We start from the raw sequence: 16,328 nt of genomic DNA, 5'->3' as shown, positions 1-16,328 counted from the left end.
GATGGACTGGGTATGCATAGTGCTACTGAAACCCTACAGTACTTCTGAACTTTAGGTCATTTCCATTTGAAGCCCTTTTCCTTGCCCCCAAAAAATTCTGGAATAATTTGCTGCTTCTCAATATTGCAGGCAGTGCACTGATTCAAATTATGGCCCATATTCATATTTCTTCATGATTTAGGGTAACTCTGGCCTATAACTATATACTATTAGTTTCCATTTTCAATGGCACCCTTAATGTAATCCCAAACATTTTAGCGTGCCCACAGGACGTTTTAAAAAATTCAGAGACTTAATTGTCTTTTGAGGATTCTAAGCTTAATCAAATAGCGTCTCTATTAAAATTACCGTTAACAATTTTATGACTGAAAAGTATCTGCCACATTCAATTCTGACTTTACCAATGAAAACCTCTCCACCACGACGAGGAAACAGTCCTTTTCATTTTCTCAACTGAAAAGGGGAGGCAAGGCCAACTGTTTGCAGGTCTGCATTGAACAGTCTCAGCACAGCCGACAGCTCACGTTTAATTCCAGAACCCCGTGAGTAATCTGCGGACACAACCCTTGGCTTTCACGTATCACTCCGTCCGCCCTCCCTCTTACCCAGTCACGCCCAAAACCCCAACCCACCAAAGCACACGTCGAAATATTTCTTCACCAACAGGGCCCAACCCGCGACACACCGAGAAAGGGCTGCCCCGGGCAGGAAGAGGCCAGCCCTCCGCAGCCTGGGGCCCAGGGCCGCTCGGCGAGCCCGGCTCCCGGCTCGCCCTCCCCGGGCTTGCTCGTGTCCCCTCGGGCGACAAAACCCTCCCTCCGGCACACAGCCAGGACTGACAGTTACGGCAGCAGCAGCCGCTGCGACCAGAGGCCTACTTCTGGCACCGGCCAGTCCGGACCACGCGCCCCCATCACTGCCCCGGCGGGGGTGGGGGCGTCCCTACCGCCGCCCAAGCCGGCCCCGAAGGGTGGCTAGGGCGACACAGGGGGCGAAGAAAGCTGCCGCCCGGCCTCCCCAGCCCAGGGCCCGTGTTCGGCCACACTGACCTGTGGTCGCGCCCGCGCCTGGGCTGCGGCCCTCGCCACAGCGACTGCCTCACTGGTCGTCGTCGCCCTCGCCCGCCGCCTCCGCCCTCCACCACCTCGTTCCCTTTCGCTGCCGCCACCGCAGGGGCTCATGCGGGACCCGCGCTTCCTTCTCCGGAGATCAAGGCCGGGGGAGGGGGCGCCGGGGCCGCAGAAAACCCCGAGCGCGTTGCCAGTCGCCGCTCCGACGCTGCCTGTCCACACCGGGGGGCTGCTCGGCCCGCCTGTTCGGGGCTAGGCAGCAAGCTGCTCCGAGTGCTGCCCCGAGGAGCCGAAGGAGGCGCCGCCGCCCGCGGCCGTGAGCGCCGGGTCGGCAGAGGTGACGCGCAAGCCGGCGGCGGCGGGGTGCGCGAGCGAGAGGACGGCGGTGTGTGGAGGTTCTAGCGAAGTGGATTCAGGCTCTGTCGTCTCCTGCAGTCACCCCGAACCCCGCGCCACCATCTTGGGAAAAACGCGGATCTCGCGGCCGCGGCGCAAGCCGGGAGGACTGGCGGGGCGGGCCGAGTATCCCGGCAGGCCGCGCGCTCGGCCCGGCCAAGCGAGGGAGCTGGGCCTGGACGCAGGGACGCGGGGCGGGGCCGGGACTCGCGCGGGAGACGCAGGGCTCTGCCCCGCCCACCCGCGCCGGCTCCGCCTCCTTCCCGCTTGCCGTCGTCGCCAGCGCAGGGGGCGTTGGGAAGGGGAAGTGGCTCGCGGCTCCTTGGAGTCCCATCAGGGTCTGTCGCCATCTTGGGACTGGGCCGAGGGGCCAAAGTCTCCTTTGAGTCACTGCTGCCTGCGGCTCGACAGAAAGAAGGGAGTGCACTCTGGAAACCCCCCTGGAGCCCCAGGAGTGTTGGAGAGTCCCCTGGTCCACCCAACCGAGGACCGTGTCTAAACTTGGACGCTCCCCCTGTTGTTGGGGGACGAATCGGCTCCGAAAGTACGCCCAGGGGTCTTCGATGGCCCTCAGCCTTGCGGCGGGGCGCAGCCTCCGGATACTAGATCTCCGACCCCCACCCCTTTTCCACCCCGAACTGCCTTGGTAAACACTGCAGACGTGGCCCCAGAGTGCTGGCCTGCTTTCAGGGGACCAAGGTCATCTGCTTAGACTCCTGCCAACACATGATGTGTCACTAGTTTACAAGAAGGTAAAAGCCCATCGCCTGCAGTTTTGACATTCGGAAGGTTGTAGATAAAGAGAAAGTGGCCTCCTGGTTGACACCAGCTGTATAGAGCCTAATTTTGATCCGTATGACAAACCCATTTAAAGCCATGCATCTTCATATTTAGTAGCAAAGTCACCATTTTATTTAAAAGGCTTTTTGTTTAATGACTGTGCTATACTTACTAGCAAAGCTATAATGGAATCACTAACAGTTCCACCTTAACTAAGGAAGTTAAATGAAATCTCGGTTATTAAAAATGGTGCAGACAACTCCACTTTGCTGATAAGCCCATAAAGTGTTACATGGGATCCCATTTATCTAGTATTCAAACTTTTTATATAAACAATCATAAACACCTATGTGACTATTAGCTGTCATTCTTAGAACATTTTTTACATATGTCTATATATGTATATGTAAATTTGTATATGTATATATACATATATATACATATATATATTACTGCTTCCCAACAATAAAATAACCAACTATAAAAATCTTAACCAACTATAAAAAATAAGTTAGAGGAATTTAAGTTGTTCTAGAACCACTGATAATAAATGACGGTATTAAATCATATCCAACTTTAACTCAGTCCCTATTCTTCTTTTGTTTCCCCCCATTACAGATCCTCATTTGGAAACTATTTGCATTTGTACTTTATGGAAGAGACTAGTTAAAATCATTCTTTTAAAGATTTAGCTTTACATATTACCGAAGTAATCAAATGAGAATGAAAATCGTTAAAGACTTTGTTAGAGTAATTAAAGCAAAATGTTACTACAATATCTAGCATGTGAAGATACTTTAAGCTATTCTACTTCTTAAGTAAAAATTGAATAAATGTGATTTTATAATAATCTGGTATATCAAAATGTTACTGAAATCCCTGAGTTCCAAAAAAATTAAAGACTAAAAGAGATAACTCTGCTCTTAGCTAAATGTGGGAATGACTATCTTAGTTCTTTTCTAAGATCAAGAAAGAGCCCAGTTCCTCCTTGGAATCTGGAGAAATTACCCGTAGCCCTTTTCGTTCATTAGTATTGAATAGATATTCTTATGTGTGAAACTAGGTCAGACTTGATTCAAGAACCCATTGTGCTCTTTGCCTTATCCATTTTCAAATTTCAAAATGTTTGCTGGTAAGTAAAAATTATCAGCACGAATACTGTCAGGAATCCTTAGAATACTAATAGAGTTCCACCTTTCTCTATATATATTCTTAACAAATATTTTTTCACAAAAATTAGACCTATATTTTTCTTCAGGTGTGTTTTCCCAGAAAAACAACTTAGTATCTACTAAGTAAGTAGTAAATATTTTGGACTATTCCAGTCAAAATGAAACCCAGTTATTTCTAATAATTTTCGCATTTCAGGTGTAAAGTGAAAGCTGTTTAATTTTTTTTTCTAGCATAATGCATTAATTCCTTGAACAAACTTGGAGCTTTCACTGTTAACCCAGAACTGTGCCAGGCTTTGGGAAACAATAAAAGAACACTTCAGTGGTTATGGGAGTACTTACTAATACATACCTTTTGATACTTATAAACTTGTGTTTTGTTTAAATCATGAAACATTTTGCCCTAAATTGCTGATGAAGTTGGTCTTTGACTGGGCTGTTTTGGTGCTCAGGATTTCTTGTTGCTATGAGTCACAACAGGTGAATCAAAATGCAAAAACACAATTTTGTTTTACCTAGCATTGCCCTTGGATCAGGAATAAAAAACTGAGAGTTTGGAACAGCAAAGAGTCAGATATGGTGGGATGAAAGTTACTGCTGCTGTTTTCAGGTTGCATCAAAATGTTAGACGCTCAGCTATTGAAACAGAATGAGCTTTCAGTGTTTGAGAAAGACTGTTGAAGTAAAATTAGCTCCATGGAGAACAATGCCTGGCAGAAGTGCTCGCTAAACGTTGGAGCTTAGTAATAGTCCTAGTAATAGTAGCATCTATGTCATTGTTTCACATACACACTTCAGGCGTGAACTCCACACCTCCGCCCTTATTCCTACAGACCTACCTGAATTTGCACTCCCCGATCGCTTGTCTTAAAATGAACCATCCTTCCTTTCTACAGCTAATATTTTCTGGGGGGTGGTCTTCTCAAGACTCTAATCCCCCTGTCTTCCCCTCGTCTGTTCATAAATTCTCCCTCTGCTAACTTTGTCCCTTCTGTTTAGAAGTGTTATCTATACTCGATTGCCATTTGCTTCCAAGTCTCTCTTCCACTACTGAAATTTAGCACGTGCCCCCATTTTCCTTTGTGCATTGCGTGTACTAATGTCAGCAGTGGCCTAACGGGCAAATCTGAGGGTTGCCTGTCCATGTTCATGGCCTCTGACCTCTTTCCTCCTGGAAACAGCCCCCTTGGTCCCTTGGGTCCATCACCCCGTCTTCTCCAGCCTCTCCTCCTGTGTCTCGGGCCACTCTTCCTTGAATCTTCCTTGCAGAATGCTCTTCCTCTCCGTCCCTGGTTCTCTTTGCCCACCGTATTTCACAGTCTCTAACGGTACCCTTGACATATACTCATCATCACTTATTTCAGTCAGAGATCAAGTTTGAATCTTGAATACTGACCTCACTCAGAATCTTCAGACACATATCTCCAAGCCCATATTGGAAATCTGTACTGACTGTTCTATTGGCACCTCAAACTCAACACATCTAAGATTGAACAGCTAAATTTGTCCCACGTGCCACTATTAACTGAGATGGGATAACTGGAGAGGAGCAGGTTTTGGAAGAACAAGGAGTTGGGTTTTGGGAACATGACATTTGAGGTGCCTGTATATCTGTAGTAGACATGTGTAGTAGAGACAGACTGCTAATTGACCCCTAAGACGCATTCTCTTCTTCATGCATGATAATGGAATATCTAGCCAGACACATGGTTGCTTATAATAAACTCTCATTGTGACCATATCACTAAGTTCTGGCCAGCGGGATGTAAGCAGAAATGAGGTGTACAGCTTCCAGAAGATGCTGTAAAGGAAACAACGTCCTGTTTCTCTTTGTCCTTTTCCGACAATTGGCACGTGGGTGGGGATGTGAACTGTGTTGGGGGGATCGTACAGCAGCAAGGTGGGCCCCCGAGGCCTTCGTGGCTCAGAGCCTGTGGAGCAGCTTGAGCTTTGGTGTGAGATGGCTACTGTAATCTCCATGGTTCTTCCAGATCCCTTTTATGGCCGCTGACCTTCTATCCTAAATCCAAGTGAAGAAATGGAGGAGGCAGTTGGCCGTGGCCGTGGAGAATCAAACCAGCTCATCCTCCAGCCCTTGACTGACGACTGTGGCCGTGCCCCGTCATAGTAAGGTCAGTACTCCTACGTTTCTGTTTCTCCGTCACTCTCCCGGCAATTAGGAGGCACAGTTATATATTTCTTAAAGAATTTGTTTTAGAATTAGGTAGCGTAGCACACTGGCTAAGAACACAAGGTCCGGGTTTATTAGCAAACGCAAATTGCCAGGCAAAATCATAAGCTCCTTTCTGATTTAGTTTTCTCCTTGTAAAATGGGGTTGTTGTGAGGATTACATGTTAATATACGTAAAGCACTTAGAATAATACAAGCTCAGAAAAGGTGAGCTTTTTTACAGCATGCAAATCGCAGTTCTGCCACTTACCAGATATAGAACATTCCATTAAACCTTCAATTAATCTCTCTGTTTCCTGATCAGAGAAGTGTAAAAAATAATAGTGCCGACCTCACAGAGCTGCTGTGAGCCTTCATTCATGCAGTCAGTACACATTTACTGAACAGATTGATGGACGAGCACTGTTCTAGGTGCCAGGGATAGAGCAGTGACCAGAGCCTGGCCTCGTGGAGTTTATGACCTAGTGAGAAAGAAAACCATCAGAATGTGTGTCAGAATGTGATAAGTGTAAAGGAATATAAATCGAGGTGAAGAGAAGAGAGAATGCCACAGGGATTAGATCATGCGGGCAGCAAGAGACGTCTCATTGAAAAGATGACATTTAAGCAACGGCTTGGCAGAAGCAAAGGAGAGAGCTGTGGGAACAGGAGGGGAAGAGTCTTCCAGGCTGAAAGGTGCCCACAGCCGTCTAGAAGTACCTAGGAAGGCTCCGTGCATGGCTGGAGCAGGGTGACAGGAGGAATTGTGACGAGCTCAGGGAAGTCAGGGCGGGCACAGCGTGGCGGGCATGGTGCATCCCACTCAGGACTTGGGTGTCCGGCTAGTGAGGTGGGAGGCCTCAGAAGGGCTGCAAGAGTTACGACAAGGTCTGCGCTACGGGGATCACTCTGACTGTTGTGTGGAAACCGACGGAGAGGACGGGGACTTGCTTAGTGCCTGACGTCCGGGAAGTGCTCAGGCAATGGTGATGGGCATTAGCATGACGACTGCTGTTAGCTAGTATTGTCATGGCAGTTACCACAGCCACTTCCTCCTGTGTAAGCCCACTGCTGCTGCCTTAATTTAGACCCTTAGTTTTCTTGCCTGAACTAGAATGTGAGCTGAAAATGGCAGGGTCAGATTATCTTACTCGCGGTTGTGACCCCAACACCCACCAAAACGCTGCTCCACGCCCAGTCCTTACCTGCTGGATCTCCTCACCGTGGAATGTTTCTTAAAGAAACATGATCTCATTGTTCCTTTGCTGGAATCCATCCATGACTCTTCCTAGCTTTCTAGATAATGTGCAAACTCCAAGAAAAGGCCCATTGGATGTGGCTGCCTCCCTTCCATCGCCATCTCCGTCCAGTTCCCATGTACCAGTCAGGAGTCACTGGAGCCCCTTGGCCTGCAGCTCTTCCTGCTTTTACACACGTTCAAAGGGGCCCCTCCTTGGAGAAGCCTCTAGTCCCTTCCGTGGCTGGTGCCTCTGTACCACTTCCCATCACGTTCTTCCCGCACTCTGGGCTCTGTGCTGGGTTACACGTCCGTCTCCCCTGAGCTCCTTGAAGGAGGACAGGGCCATTGGTCTGCTCGTGTCCCAGTACCTGTCCAGGTCGTCAGACCTGGCAAAGGGGAGTATCTTTAGCGATCTCACCTTCCAACTGTGTCAAGCACAGATACAAGGTACAGAGGTGCCTGCTTCTGCAGTTCAGTGGGGACAGCAAAACCAGGCAAATGAATTGACTGTAAGAAATTTTAATTTGTGTTGAGCTCCAGCAAAAAAGTAGGCAATAACGTAAGATATTCTGATGAGTAAAATTAAGATTGAACGAGATGACCTATAAAGTCCTCTTGAATCGATGACTAACTCGCCATTGATTTTCACTAATTGCTCCTATCTCCAAGACTGTGTAAGAAGTGATTCAAGTCATTCAATCAAAAACCTGGAAGTCCTATCAAATTATGCCTTGACCTGGGTCATTTTGGTCTCTGTGCCTGCCTTATCCCAGCTGGAGAGTAGGTGGAAAAGAGGCGTTTCATTGAACACTGGCTGCTGCTGCCAATCTGAGCTCTTCTGAATAAAGCAGTTCCACTCAAATCGATGAAGCAGCCCTTACAGACGGTGCCTTCTGACAGGAGCATTCTGGGAGTTCTGTGAAACCATTCACACTGCATCTGTATGTCTAACGCCATATTTAATTCATACCATCCTGTTTCTAATAGGAATTCTATCTGACACAATAACGTTTTTAAATCTAAGGAAGTGCACTGGTTAAATGAAATCTCCGTTATTAAAAATGGTGCAGACAATTCCACTTACTGGTTTTTTTGTTTGTTTTAGGATAGCTCATCTATCCTAAAACATCCAGTTAGAGAAGGGTCATGATTATAGTTTGCAGTCGATAAGCAACATTGTATTTTTTTGACACTAACAAAATACCAAAAATTCAAAATGACAAAATCTACTATTGAAATCCTTTTGAGATTACTTCAAACAATTTCATACCTAAAACTTGCCTTTTTAAAAAATTTTGCTTTTACTTTTTTGTGATAGTCAGCTATCATTTATAACATAGAAAGGCCAAAGCTTTTTCAGATAGTAGTGGAGATATTATTCATGACATAAAATATTTTACATTGCTTTTTTTTTTAGTTTCAGCCACGCATGGTACTGATTGCACCTGTATTTCAGTACTTAACACAAAGTTCCTGAAATGACAGTTTGTTTCCACAAATTGCATTTATGCACCCATTAAGTGCTAGTTGCTTGAATATGCTCATTAATTCTTATAATAATTTTGGGTATTATGCATTTTATGTCTTAGGAAATTGAGCTTAGAATAAGAAACTTGCCCATGTCTCACAGCTAAAAACTAGTAGAGGTAGGAGTTAAATCCAGGTGTGTGTGTGCGTGTGTGTGTGTATGTGTGTGTGTCTTGCTGTTGCTGCTTTCCCAGAAAACAAAGATAAATTTTTTTGAATTTCAGAAATCTGTTGCATTGAAATGTTTGTAACCATCCAATCATGCTTTTTACTCATTGCTTCCTAACAGCATTTTACCAGAATCATATTCTCTAATAGTTACTCCAACAGAAAGCTCCTTTTCCATCCCGTTCTGTTCACACTGGGCTTCTGGGAGCCTCAGCCTCTTCTGTACCATTCCCTCCTGCATCCGGTTCAGATCGCTGGAGCACGGGCCAGCTGCTGAGTCCCGGTCGCGGGAGCACGGGCCAGCTGCTGAGTCCCGGTCGCGGGAGCACGGGCCAGCTGCTGAGTCCCGGTCGCGGGAGCACGGACCAGCTGCTGAGTCCCGGTCGCGGGAGCACGGACCAGCTGCTGAGTCCCGGTCGCGGGAGGACGGGCCAGCTGCTGAGTCCCGGTCGTGGGAGCACGGACCAGCTGCTGAGTCCCGGTCGCGGGAGCACGGCCCAGCTGCTGAGTCCCGGTCGTGGGAGGACGGGCCAGCTGCTGAGTCCCGGTCGTGGGAGCACGGGCCAGCTGCTGAGTCCCGGTCGCGGGAGCACGGCCCAGCTGCTGAGTCCCGGTCGTGGGAGGACGGGCCAGCTGCTGAGTCCCGGTCGCGGGAGCACGGGCCAGCTGCTGAGTCCCGGTCGCGGGAGCACGGGCCAGCTGCTGAGTCCCGGTCGTGGGAGGATGGGCCAGCTGCTGAGTCCCGGTTGTGGGAGCACGGGCCAGCTGCTGAGTCCCGGTCGCGGGAGCACGGCCCAGCTGCTGAGTCCCGGTCGCGGGAGGACGGGCCAGCTGCTGAGTCCTGGTTGAGGGAGCACAGGCCAGCTGCTGTTGCCCAGAAGCCTCAGTTTCTTCATCTATAGAAGGGATGATGTTGTGATGATTCAAGAGATGATATTTTGGTAAGGACTCCACTCAGTGCATGGCACATAAGTGCTGGGTAAATGTTGATCAGTTATTGGGTAAGTGGGTGAAATTGTCTGAATTTGGGGTTCCTTCAGAAACAAATCTTGAGACAATGATTTGAGTACAAGTAGTTTCTTTGGGAGGTCATCCAAGAGCATGGGTAGGGAAGTAAGGAAGTGAGTTAGGGACGGGAGATAACCATTAAAGGGCACTTTGTCCATCAAGCGTCTGCTGTGGGTAACTGTGGTTCATGCTACTGAGGAACTCTGGGGGGCCAGTGTACAGCACTCACTTGACCTTCTCCTGCAGGAGGGAGAGGGAGCGTTTTCCACTGACTGTCCCAGTGACAACTACTCAGACTGCAGGCTAGTGTGGTGGTGCACCCGGCAGTTCCAGCGGGTAGGGAAAGCCCAAAGCAGGGAAATGCGGATGCCGGCAATGGGGACGAGGACAGGCAGCACGACATTGGTGAGACCAGGTCGCCAAAGCCTCTGCTGCACGAGGGAATGCACAAATGCATGGAGGTTCTCCAGGCTTCCTGTTACTCTTGAGTCTTCTGCTCTTGAACAGCTGTTTGATGGACTGCACTCTTCCACCAGGCAGCGTGATTCATCAACAGGAAATGAGCTTCATTATCCGTATTTTTCTATTAATACATGCTCGCCACTGGAGAATGGTATGAGAATGAGTGGCATTTAGGGTTCTGGAAGTCCTTGGAGCCCCTTGGAGAGGGTGCTAGACTCACCCCTGCGTGTGGCACTAATAATGGGCCAGGCATGCACACGTGCACATTGACGACACCAACAGCACACAGAATTGTCACTCTGGTCACACAGCTTACCATACGTTACAAATCCTCCTCCAGCTTGCTCCATAAAGCTGCTGAAAGCAAAGCAGCAGTCAGAGTTAGCACTGCTGGATTGCTCACATCTCTAAGACTCACCTGGTGCTTTGCTGACTTTCAGCTTCCCAGCTCCATGCAGAGCCAGAGCAGCAGATCTGAGGTGGAGCCCAGCAAACTGCACTTTAACAAGCACCCAAAGAGTGCAGAGCTGTCAGTGAGCAGTGTCAGGAAGGAGAAACATGGGCACGACTACAGAAGTGAAGACAAAGACAAAAAATGTGGAGAGATTGCAAGGAAACCAGTTGTACTTCTTGCTGGGGACAGTGGTTAGGATCTGACTGTGGGAAGTGGTTAGTCCCCAGGGTTCTCCACTCGGGGCACATCTACCTCCCGCAGCAGGTGGGGTTTTACCCTCCACATCGCCTGGTAATTTAGCTAAGACATCATGGTAAGTGCGTTAACACCAAAAGAAGAAATCACTTGAGTACAATTCTTCCTAAACTAAAAATAACATAATTATAGATAGTTTCAGAAGTAGAAACATTAAAAGATGGCATATAAATTATCCCAATAAATAAAATGGGACAAAAGAGAAAATTGGCAATATAAAACAAGAACAGTAAAAGCCTGAAAGACCTAAGCAGAAGTATTGGGTATCAAAAATAATACTTAGATAAAGAACACATGCATTTGGGATGAGTAGCAGAATGGATGTGTCTGAGGAGTGAATTAATAAATTAGAAGACAGACTGAGGAAATCTCTTGGAAGAAAAACCTCCCAAAATATTTTAAAAAAAAGAAGAAAAGAAAAAAAAAAAAAAAGGGAGGATATTAGAGGTGCCAATATCCAGATAACAGCAGTCCCAGAAAGAGAAAATATAAAGGGAGAAAAGGAAATATGTGAAGAGGTAATGGAGATTAAATGTCCCAAAATAAGTAAAGATGAAAGGCCTCTGTTTCAAAGGTCTCAGAGGGTCCCCTCCAGAAGAGGTAAGGAAAAGCTCACCCCCAGACACATTACAGTAAAACTGGAGATACCAAAGAGAAATTTAAGGCTTCAGAGACTAAACAAATCACAACTAAGCCCAAGAATCAGATTGACAGCACATGTTTTCTTCACTAACAACTCTAGATGCAAGAAGACGGTGAAGTGGGATTTTCAACACATTAAATGGAAACAACATAGAATCTAGAGTTTTATATTCAAACAGTCAGTCAAATTCAGAGACACGATGACATGTTCTCCGGCATAGAAGTTCTCAGAAGATTTGCCAAACAAAGATCTGCATTGGAAACAGAGCAAAATATTAATAAAGGGGAGAGAAAAGTCTAGGAGATGCTATAGGAGATACTGGAGGGAACAAAATATTTCATACCTTGGTAAAATTTATTGTCTTTAAAAAAGAAAAAAATATCTATAGTAACTATGAATTTTAAATGTAAGTATTACCAACATAAGGAATGAGGAATCTGAAATATTTGAGAGTGTGCTAAAACTCTTTGTTTTTTGGTGTGGTGGAGGAGCTGTTGACATTAATACCAAAAATAAAAATAAAAAAGACATTAAAATTATGGAAAAAGTGGGAGAGAACTAAAATAATAAACTAAGATTGTAAAAATGGGTTTTCTTAGATCAGATTCCCTAAAAGTGTACTATGATGAGAATTCTTATAAGAGTGTTTTATTAAGAAAATGGTCCCAGGGTCCATTGGTAATGGAGTGGGCAAAATAGAACATGGAAGGGAAGGAAGTCTCACAAACATGCAGCGTGACCCTCTAGAGCAGCTGTGGAGAGTGTGTTCTTCCTTTCACCCTCCCCACACTCATCAGTCATTACTGAAGGCATTTCTCACAGCACTTTCAGGGGGCGTGGCAAAAAAGTGAGCTCCAGGAGATCCAACCAGTTATTTAAACAGTGGTAAGTGCTTGTTGTTGGAAGCAAAAGACACAGTGATGATGGGAGCTGAATAAAAGAGTTTAAAAGGATCCACGTGGATCTGGGCAGAAAACATTGTCTACTGTACAGGTCCAAGTATATGAGTAATGCCAATAAATGCAAATGAAATAAACCTACAGTGAAAAAATATATGGACATGGAAAAGTTGAAAGTATATGATGGAAAAAGACATGTCAAATACCCATCTTTTATCATTCTGTAGTGACCTTCTCTCTCCATCCCCACTAATACTGACAGTTTTAAATCCAATTCTTATATGAAGTATGACAATTAAGTTTGTGAACTTGCCACCATGCACTCACATTGGCAGCACTGTACAAACAGCTCTGTAAGGTTTCATTACCTTGGTATATCAGTGTCTCATAGCTGTGTTCATGTCGACATATGACTGTGTTGTGCTGAGTGGCGTTCATTATTGTTGTTGCGTATTTTTGTGTGCCATTGTGAGAATGTCTGAGCTTGAATTAGAGCAATGAACAAACATTGAATTTTTTGTTAAACTTGGCAAGACTGGAAGTGAAATCAGGGACATGTTAGTTCAAGTTTATGGGGATAATGCCATGAAGAAAATGGCAATGTACAAATGGATTAAGCGTATGTCTCAGGGGAGAGAATGCGTCACTGATGAAGAGAGGTCAGGACGGCCAGTAACGAGCAGAACTGACAAAAACATTGCAAAAATTCGTCGAATTGTGCATCAGAATTGCCAGCTGACTGTGAGAAACATAGCAGACCAAGTAAACATCGGTAGAAAAACAGTTAGGAAAATCTTAACTGAAAATCTGGGCATGAGAAAGGTGTGTGCAAAAATGGTCCCAAAGGAGCTCACCGGTGAACAAAAGCAAAGGAGAGTTGAAGTTTGCCAAGACCTTTTGTAGAGGCAAGACGATGTTTTGGGCCATGGTATCACTAGTGATAAAACATGGGTGTACCAATATGACCTTGAAACAAAGCATCAAAGTGCACAATGAAAGTCAACCAATTCTCCATGACCAAAAAAGTTCTGTCAGTCCAAATCAAGAGTCAAAATGTTGTTGCTAACCTTTTTTGATATCAGAGGGATTATTCATTATGAATTTGTACCAACTGGACAAATAGTTAACCAACTTTACTATTTGGAAGTGCTGAAAAGGCTACGTGAAAAAGTTAGACAAAAACAACCTGAACTTTTCACCAACAGCTCATGGCTCTTACATCACGACAATGCACCAGCTCACATGGCACTGTCTGTGAGGGAGTTTTTAGACTGTAAACAAATAACTGTATCGGAACACTCTCCCTACTCACCTGATCTGACCCCCAATGACTTCTTTCTTTACCCAAAGATAAAGGAAATATTGAAAGGAAGACATTTGGATGGCATTGAGGACATCAAGGGTAATAAAACTACAGCTCTGATGACCATTCAAAAAAAAAGAGTTCCAAAATTGTTTTGCAGGGTGGGCTAGGCACTGGCGTCAGTGCATAGCTTCCCAAGGGGAGTCCTTCAAAAGTGACCGTAGTGATATTCAGCAATGAGGCATGAAGCATTTTTTCTAGGATGAGTTCCCGAACTTAATTGTCAAACCATATATAGATATATATACATATATATAAACACATATATATACACACACATACATATATGTATATATACCAAAAAATGTATAAACATTTTAAGAAAGGAAAAAAACTATATTAAAATTGTCATACTCAACATATACCGATAATAAAAGATGAATACAAGTCACATGTATGCATTTTTTTGGCGCCCCAATATCTGTCTATCTTAGGAAGTAGCAGGTGAGGCCATGGAGTCCGGATGCTGCTCAGAGTGGTACCCAGGAAATACACCCTGATGTCTTAGCTTGCTAAGAACACTCCACGCTTCCTTGATCCTTGGCCAAGTAACACAGCCAACCTGTGACACAGAAGCCAGGACAGAGTACTGGGTGTCTAATGTCCTTTCTACCCACAGAAATAATCCCCAGATAATTCCATCATGCCCAGCTGGAGCAGCTCACCAAGCAGATAGGCCAGACCTGCTGAAGGCTGTGTCTGCGGCACCTTCTTTGAGTGGTTACTTCTGGCCTGGCTGTGGTGGCTTTTGTTGACGGACCATCCTTTTTCCTGGATGGGTAACAGGTGACAGCCGTCTGGCCACTAGAGGATTCTAAATAGAGGTCAGGAGGTTAGAGATGTGTTAGAAGTCCCGCTCAAGTCTGTAGCAGAGTGCCAGAAGTAGAAACTGTTGTCCACGTAACGCCCTGTCTCCTGGACATTACGGTGTCCAGTGACCTGTGGAGCTCAGGTCAGTACAAAGCATGCATTTGTCTAAAGCACCAAACAATACTTGCAATTAATAGATCGCAGAGAACGGAACTGAGTGGAGGCAATAAGGTTGCCCTCAAATGCGACACTGCCATAAGGGGAACGTTGTAGAGATGGTCGCATGGTCACCCTCGCCTGAGGCCCTCACTGTAAAGGGCCGTGCGCAGCAGGGGCAGCTTCCGGGGACAGAGCGGTTGGAGTTCTTTGTCACCACGACGCACTTGACAGTCATCGTGTTGTCTGTTCTTGAGTCAGCAAAAGAGTCCATTAGACGTGTTAGCAGATGATGTTGACATAATCCAAGAAGCTCCCTTTCCAATCTCGGAGAGAGCGGCTAGCTAAGTTTAACACCTACCTGAGTACCCCCACCCGCCCACCCCCAACACCATGGACCTTCTCATCACCCTGATTGAAAAGAACTGTCTGGTTTGGCTTGTACTACAGGGCTACAATAATCAAAACAGCATGGTATTGGCAGAAAAACAGACACATAGACCAATGGAATAGAATTGAGAACCCAGAAATAAAACCACATAAATATGGACAGATAATTTTTGACAAAGAAGCTAAAAACATACAATGGAGCAAAGACAGCCTCTTCAATAAATGGTGCTGGGAGAATTGGATAGCCACGTGCAAAAGAATGAAACTGGACTGCTATTTGTCACCATGTACCAAAGTTAATTCAAAATGGATCAAAGACTTAAGCATAAGACCTGACACAATAAACTGCATAGAAGAAAACATAGGTACTAAACTTATGGACCTTGGGTTCAAAGAGCATTTTATGAACTTGACTCCAAAGGCAATGGAAGTAAAAGCTAAAATAAACGAATGGGACTATATGAAACTTAAAAGCTTCTGCACAGCAAAAGAAACCATTGACAAAATAAAGAGGCCACCAACTGAATGGGAGAAGATTTTTGCAAACAGTGCCTCCGATAAGGGGCTAGTATCCAGAATATACAAGGAACTCATGCAACTCAACAACAAAAAAACAAACAACCCAGTTGAAAAATGGGCAGAGGACTTGAAGAGACATTTCTCCAAAGAGGACATACAAATGGCAAATAGACATATGAAAAAATGCTCAACATCACTAATCATCAGAGAAATGCAAATCAAAACCACAATGAGATATCACCTCACCCCAGTCAGAATGGCTATCATCAACAAGACAAATAATAACAAATGTTGGAGAGGCTGTGGAGAAAAAGGAACCCTCATACACTGTTGGTGGGAATGCAGACTGGTGCAGCCGTTATGGAAGGCAGTGTGGAGGTTCCTCAAAGAATTACGAATAGAATTACCATATGACCCAGCAATCCCTCTCCTGGGTATCTACCCAAAAAATCTGAAAACATTTAGAGATAAAGACACGTGTGCTCCAATGTTCATTGCAGCTTTGTTTACTGTGGCCAAGACATGGAAACAACCAAAATGTCCTTCGATAGATGAATGGATAAAGAAGTTGTGGTATATATACACAATGGAATACTATTCGGCAGTAAGAAAAGATGATCTAGGAACATTTGTGACAACATGGATGGATCTTGAGAGAGTAATGCTGAGCGAAACAAGTCAGACAGAAAAAGCAGAGAACCATGTGATTTCACTGATATGTGGTATATAAACCAAAAACAACAAAAGAACAAGACAAACAAATGAGAAACAGAAACTCATAGACACAGACAATAGTTTAGTGGTTGCCAGAGGGTAACGGGGGCGGGGGGTGGGGGGTGGGAGATG

The 16,328-nt window shown here is 45.4% G+C and overlaps 2 protein-coding genes across 8 annotated transcripts in view; one reads left to right on the top strand and one right to left on the bottom strand.

Moving 5' to 3' along the window:
- Positions 1 to 1,623, bottom strand: part of UBE3A (ubiquitin protein ligase E3A) — a 78,134-nt gene extending 76,511 nt beyond the window's left edge. For 5 of the 7 annotated variants that reach the window (XM_074317680.2, XM_088789312.1, XM_019753207.3 and 2 more), the window contains exon 1: positions 1,050 to 1,575. The gene's annotated coding sequence lies outside the window, so the exon portion shown is untranslated. Of the gene's footprint in view, positions 1 to 1,049 lie in introns of all 7 variants that reach the window. The other 2 variants (XM_074317681.2, XM_019753202.3) reach the window with 1 other exon arrangement.
- On the top strand, positions 1,180 to 8,354 carry LOC141568280 (uncharacterized). Its single transcript, XM_088789447.1, has 3 exons — positions 1,180 to 1,284; positions 1,327 to 2,218; positions 5,410 to 8,354. Exons 1-2 carry the CDS (start codon positions 1,180 to 1,182, stop codon positions 1,963 to 1,965), a joined length of 744 nt encoding a protein of 247 aa, XP_088645573.1. The 3' UTR covers positions 1,966 to 2,218; positions 5,410 to 8,354.
- The last annotated feature ends 7,974 nt before the right edge of the window (positions 8,355 to 16,328 follow it).

This window comes from Rhinolophus sinicus, chromosome 13 (genome assembly GCF_057876585.1).
Source record: "Rhinolophus sinicus isolate RSI-liver-muscle chromosome 13, RSI-T2T, whole genome shotgun sequence".
In the NCBI taxonomy this organism is placed as follows: Eukaryota; Metazoa; Chordata; class Mammalia; order Chiroptera; family Rhinolophidae; genus Rhinolophus; species Rhinolophus sinicus.
The sequence above is the reverse complement of the archived record's forward strand: the minus strand, read 5'-3'. Positions and strand labels throughout refer to the sequence as shown.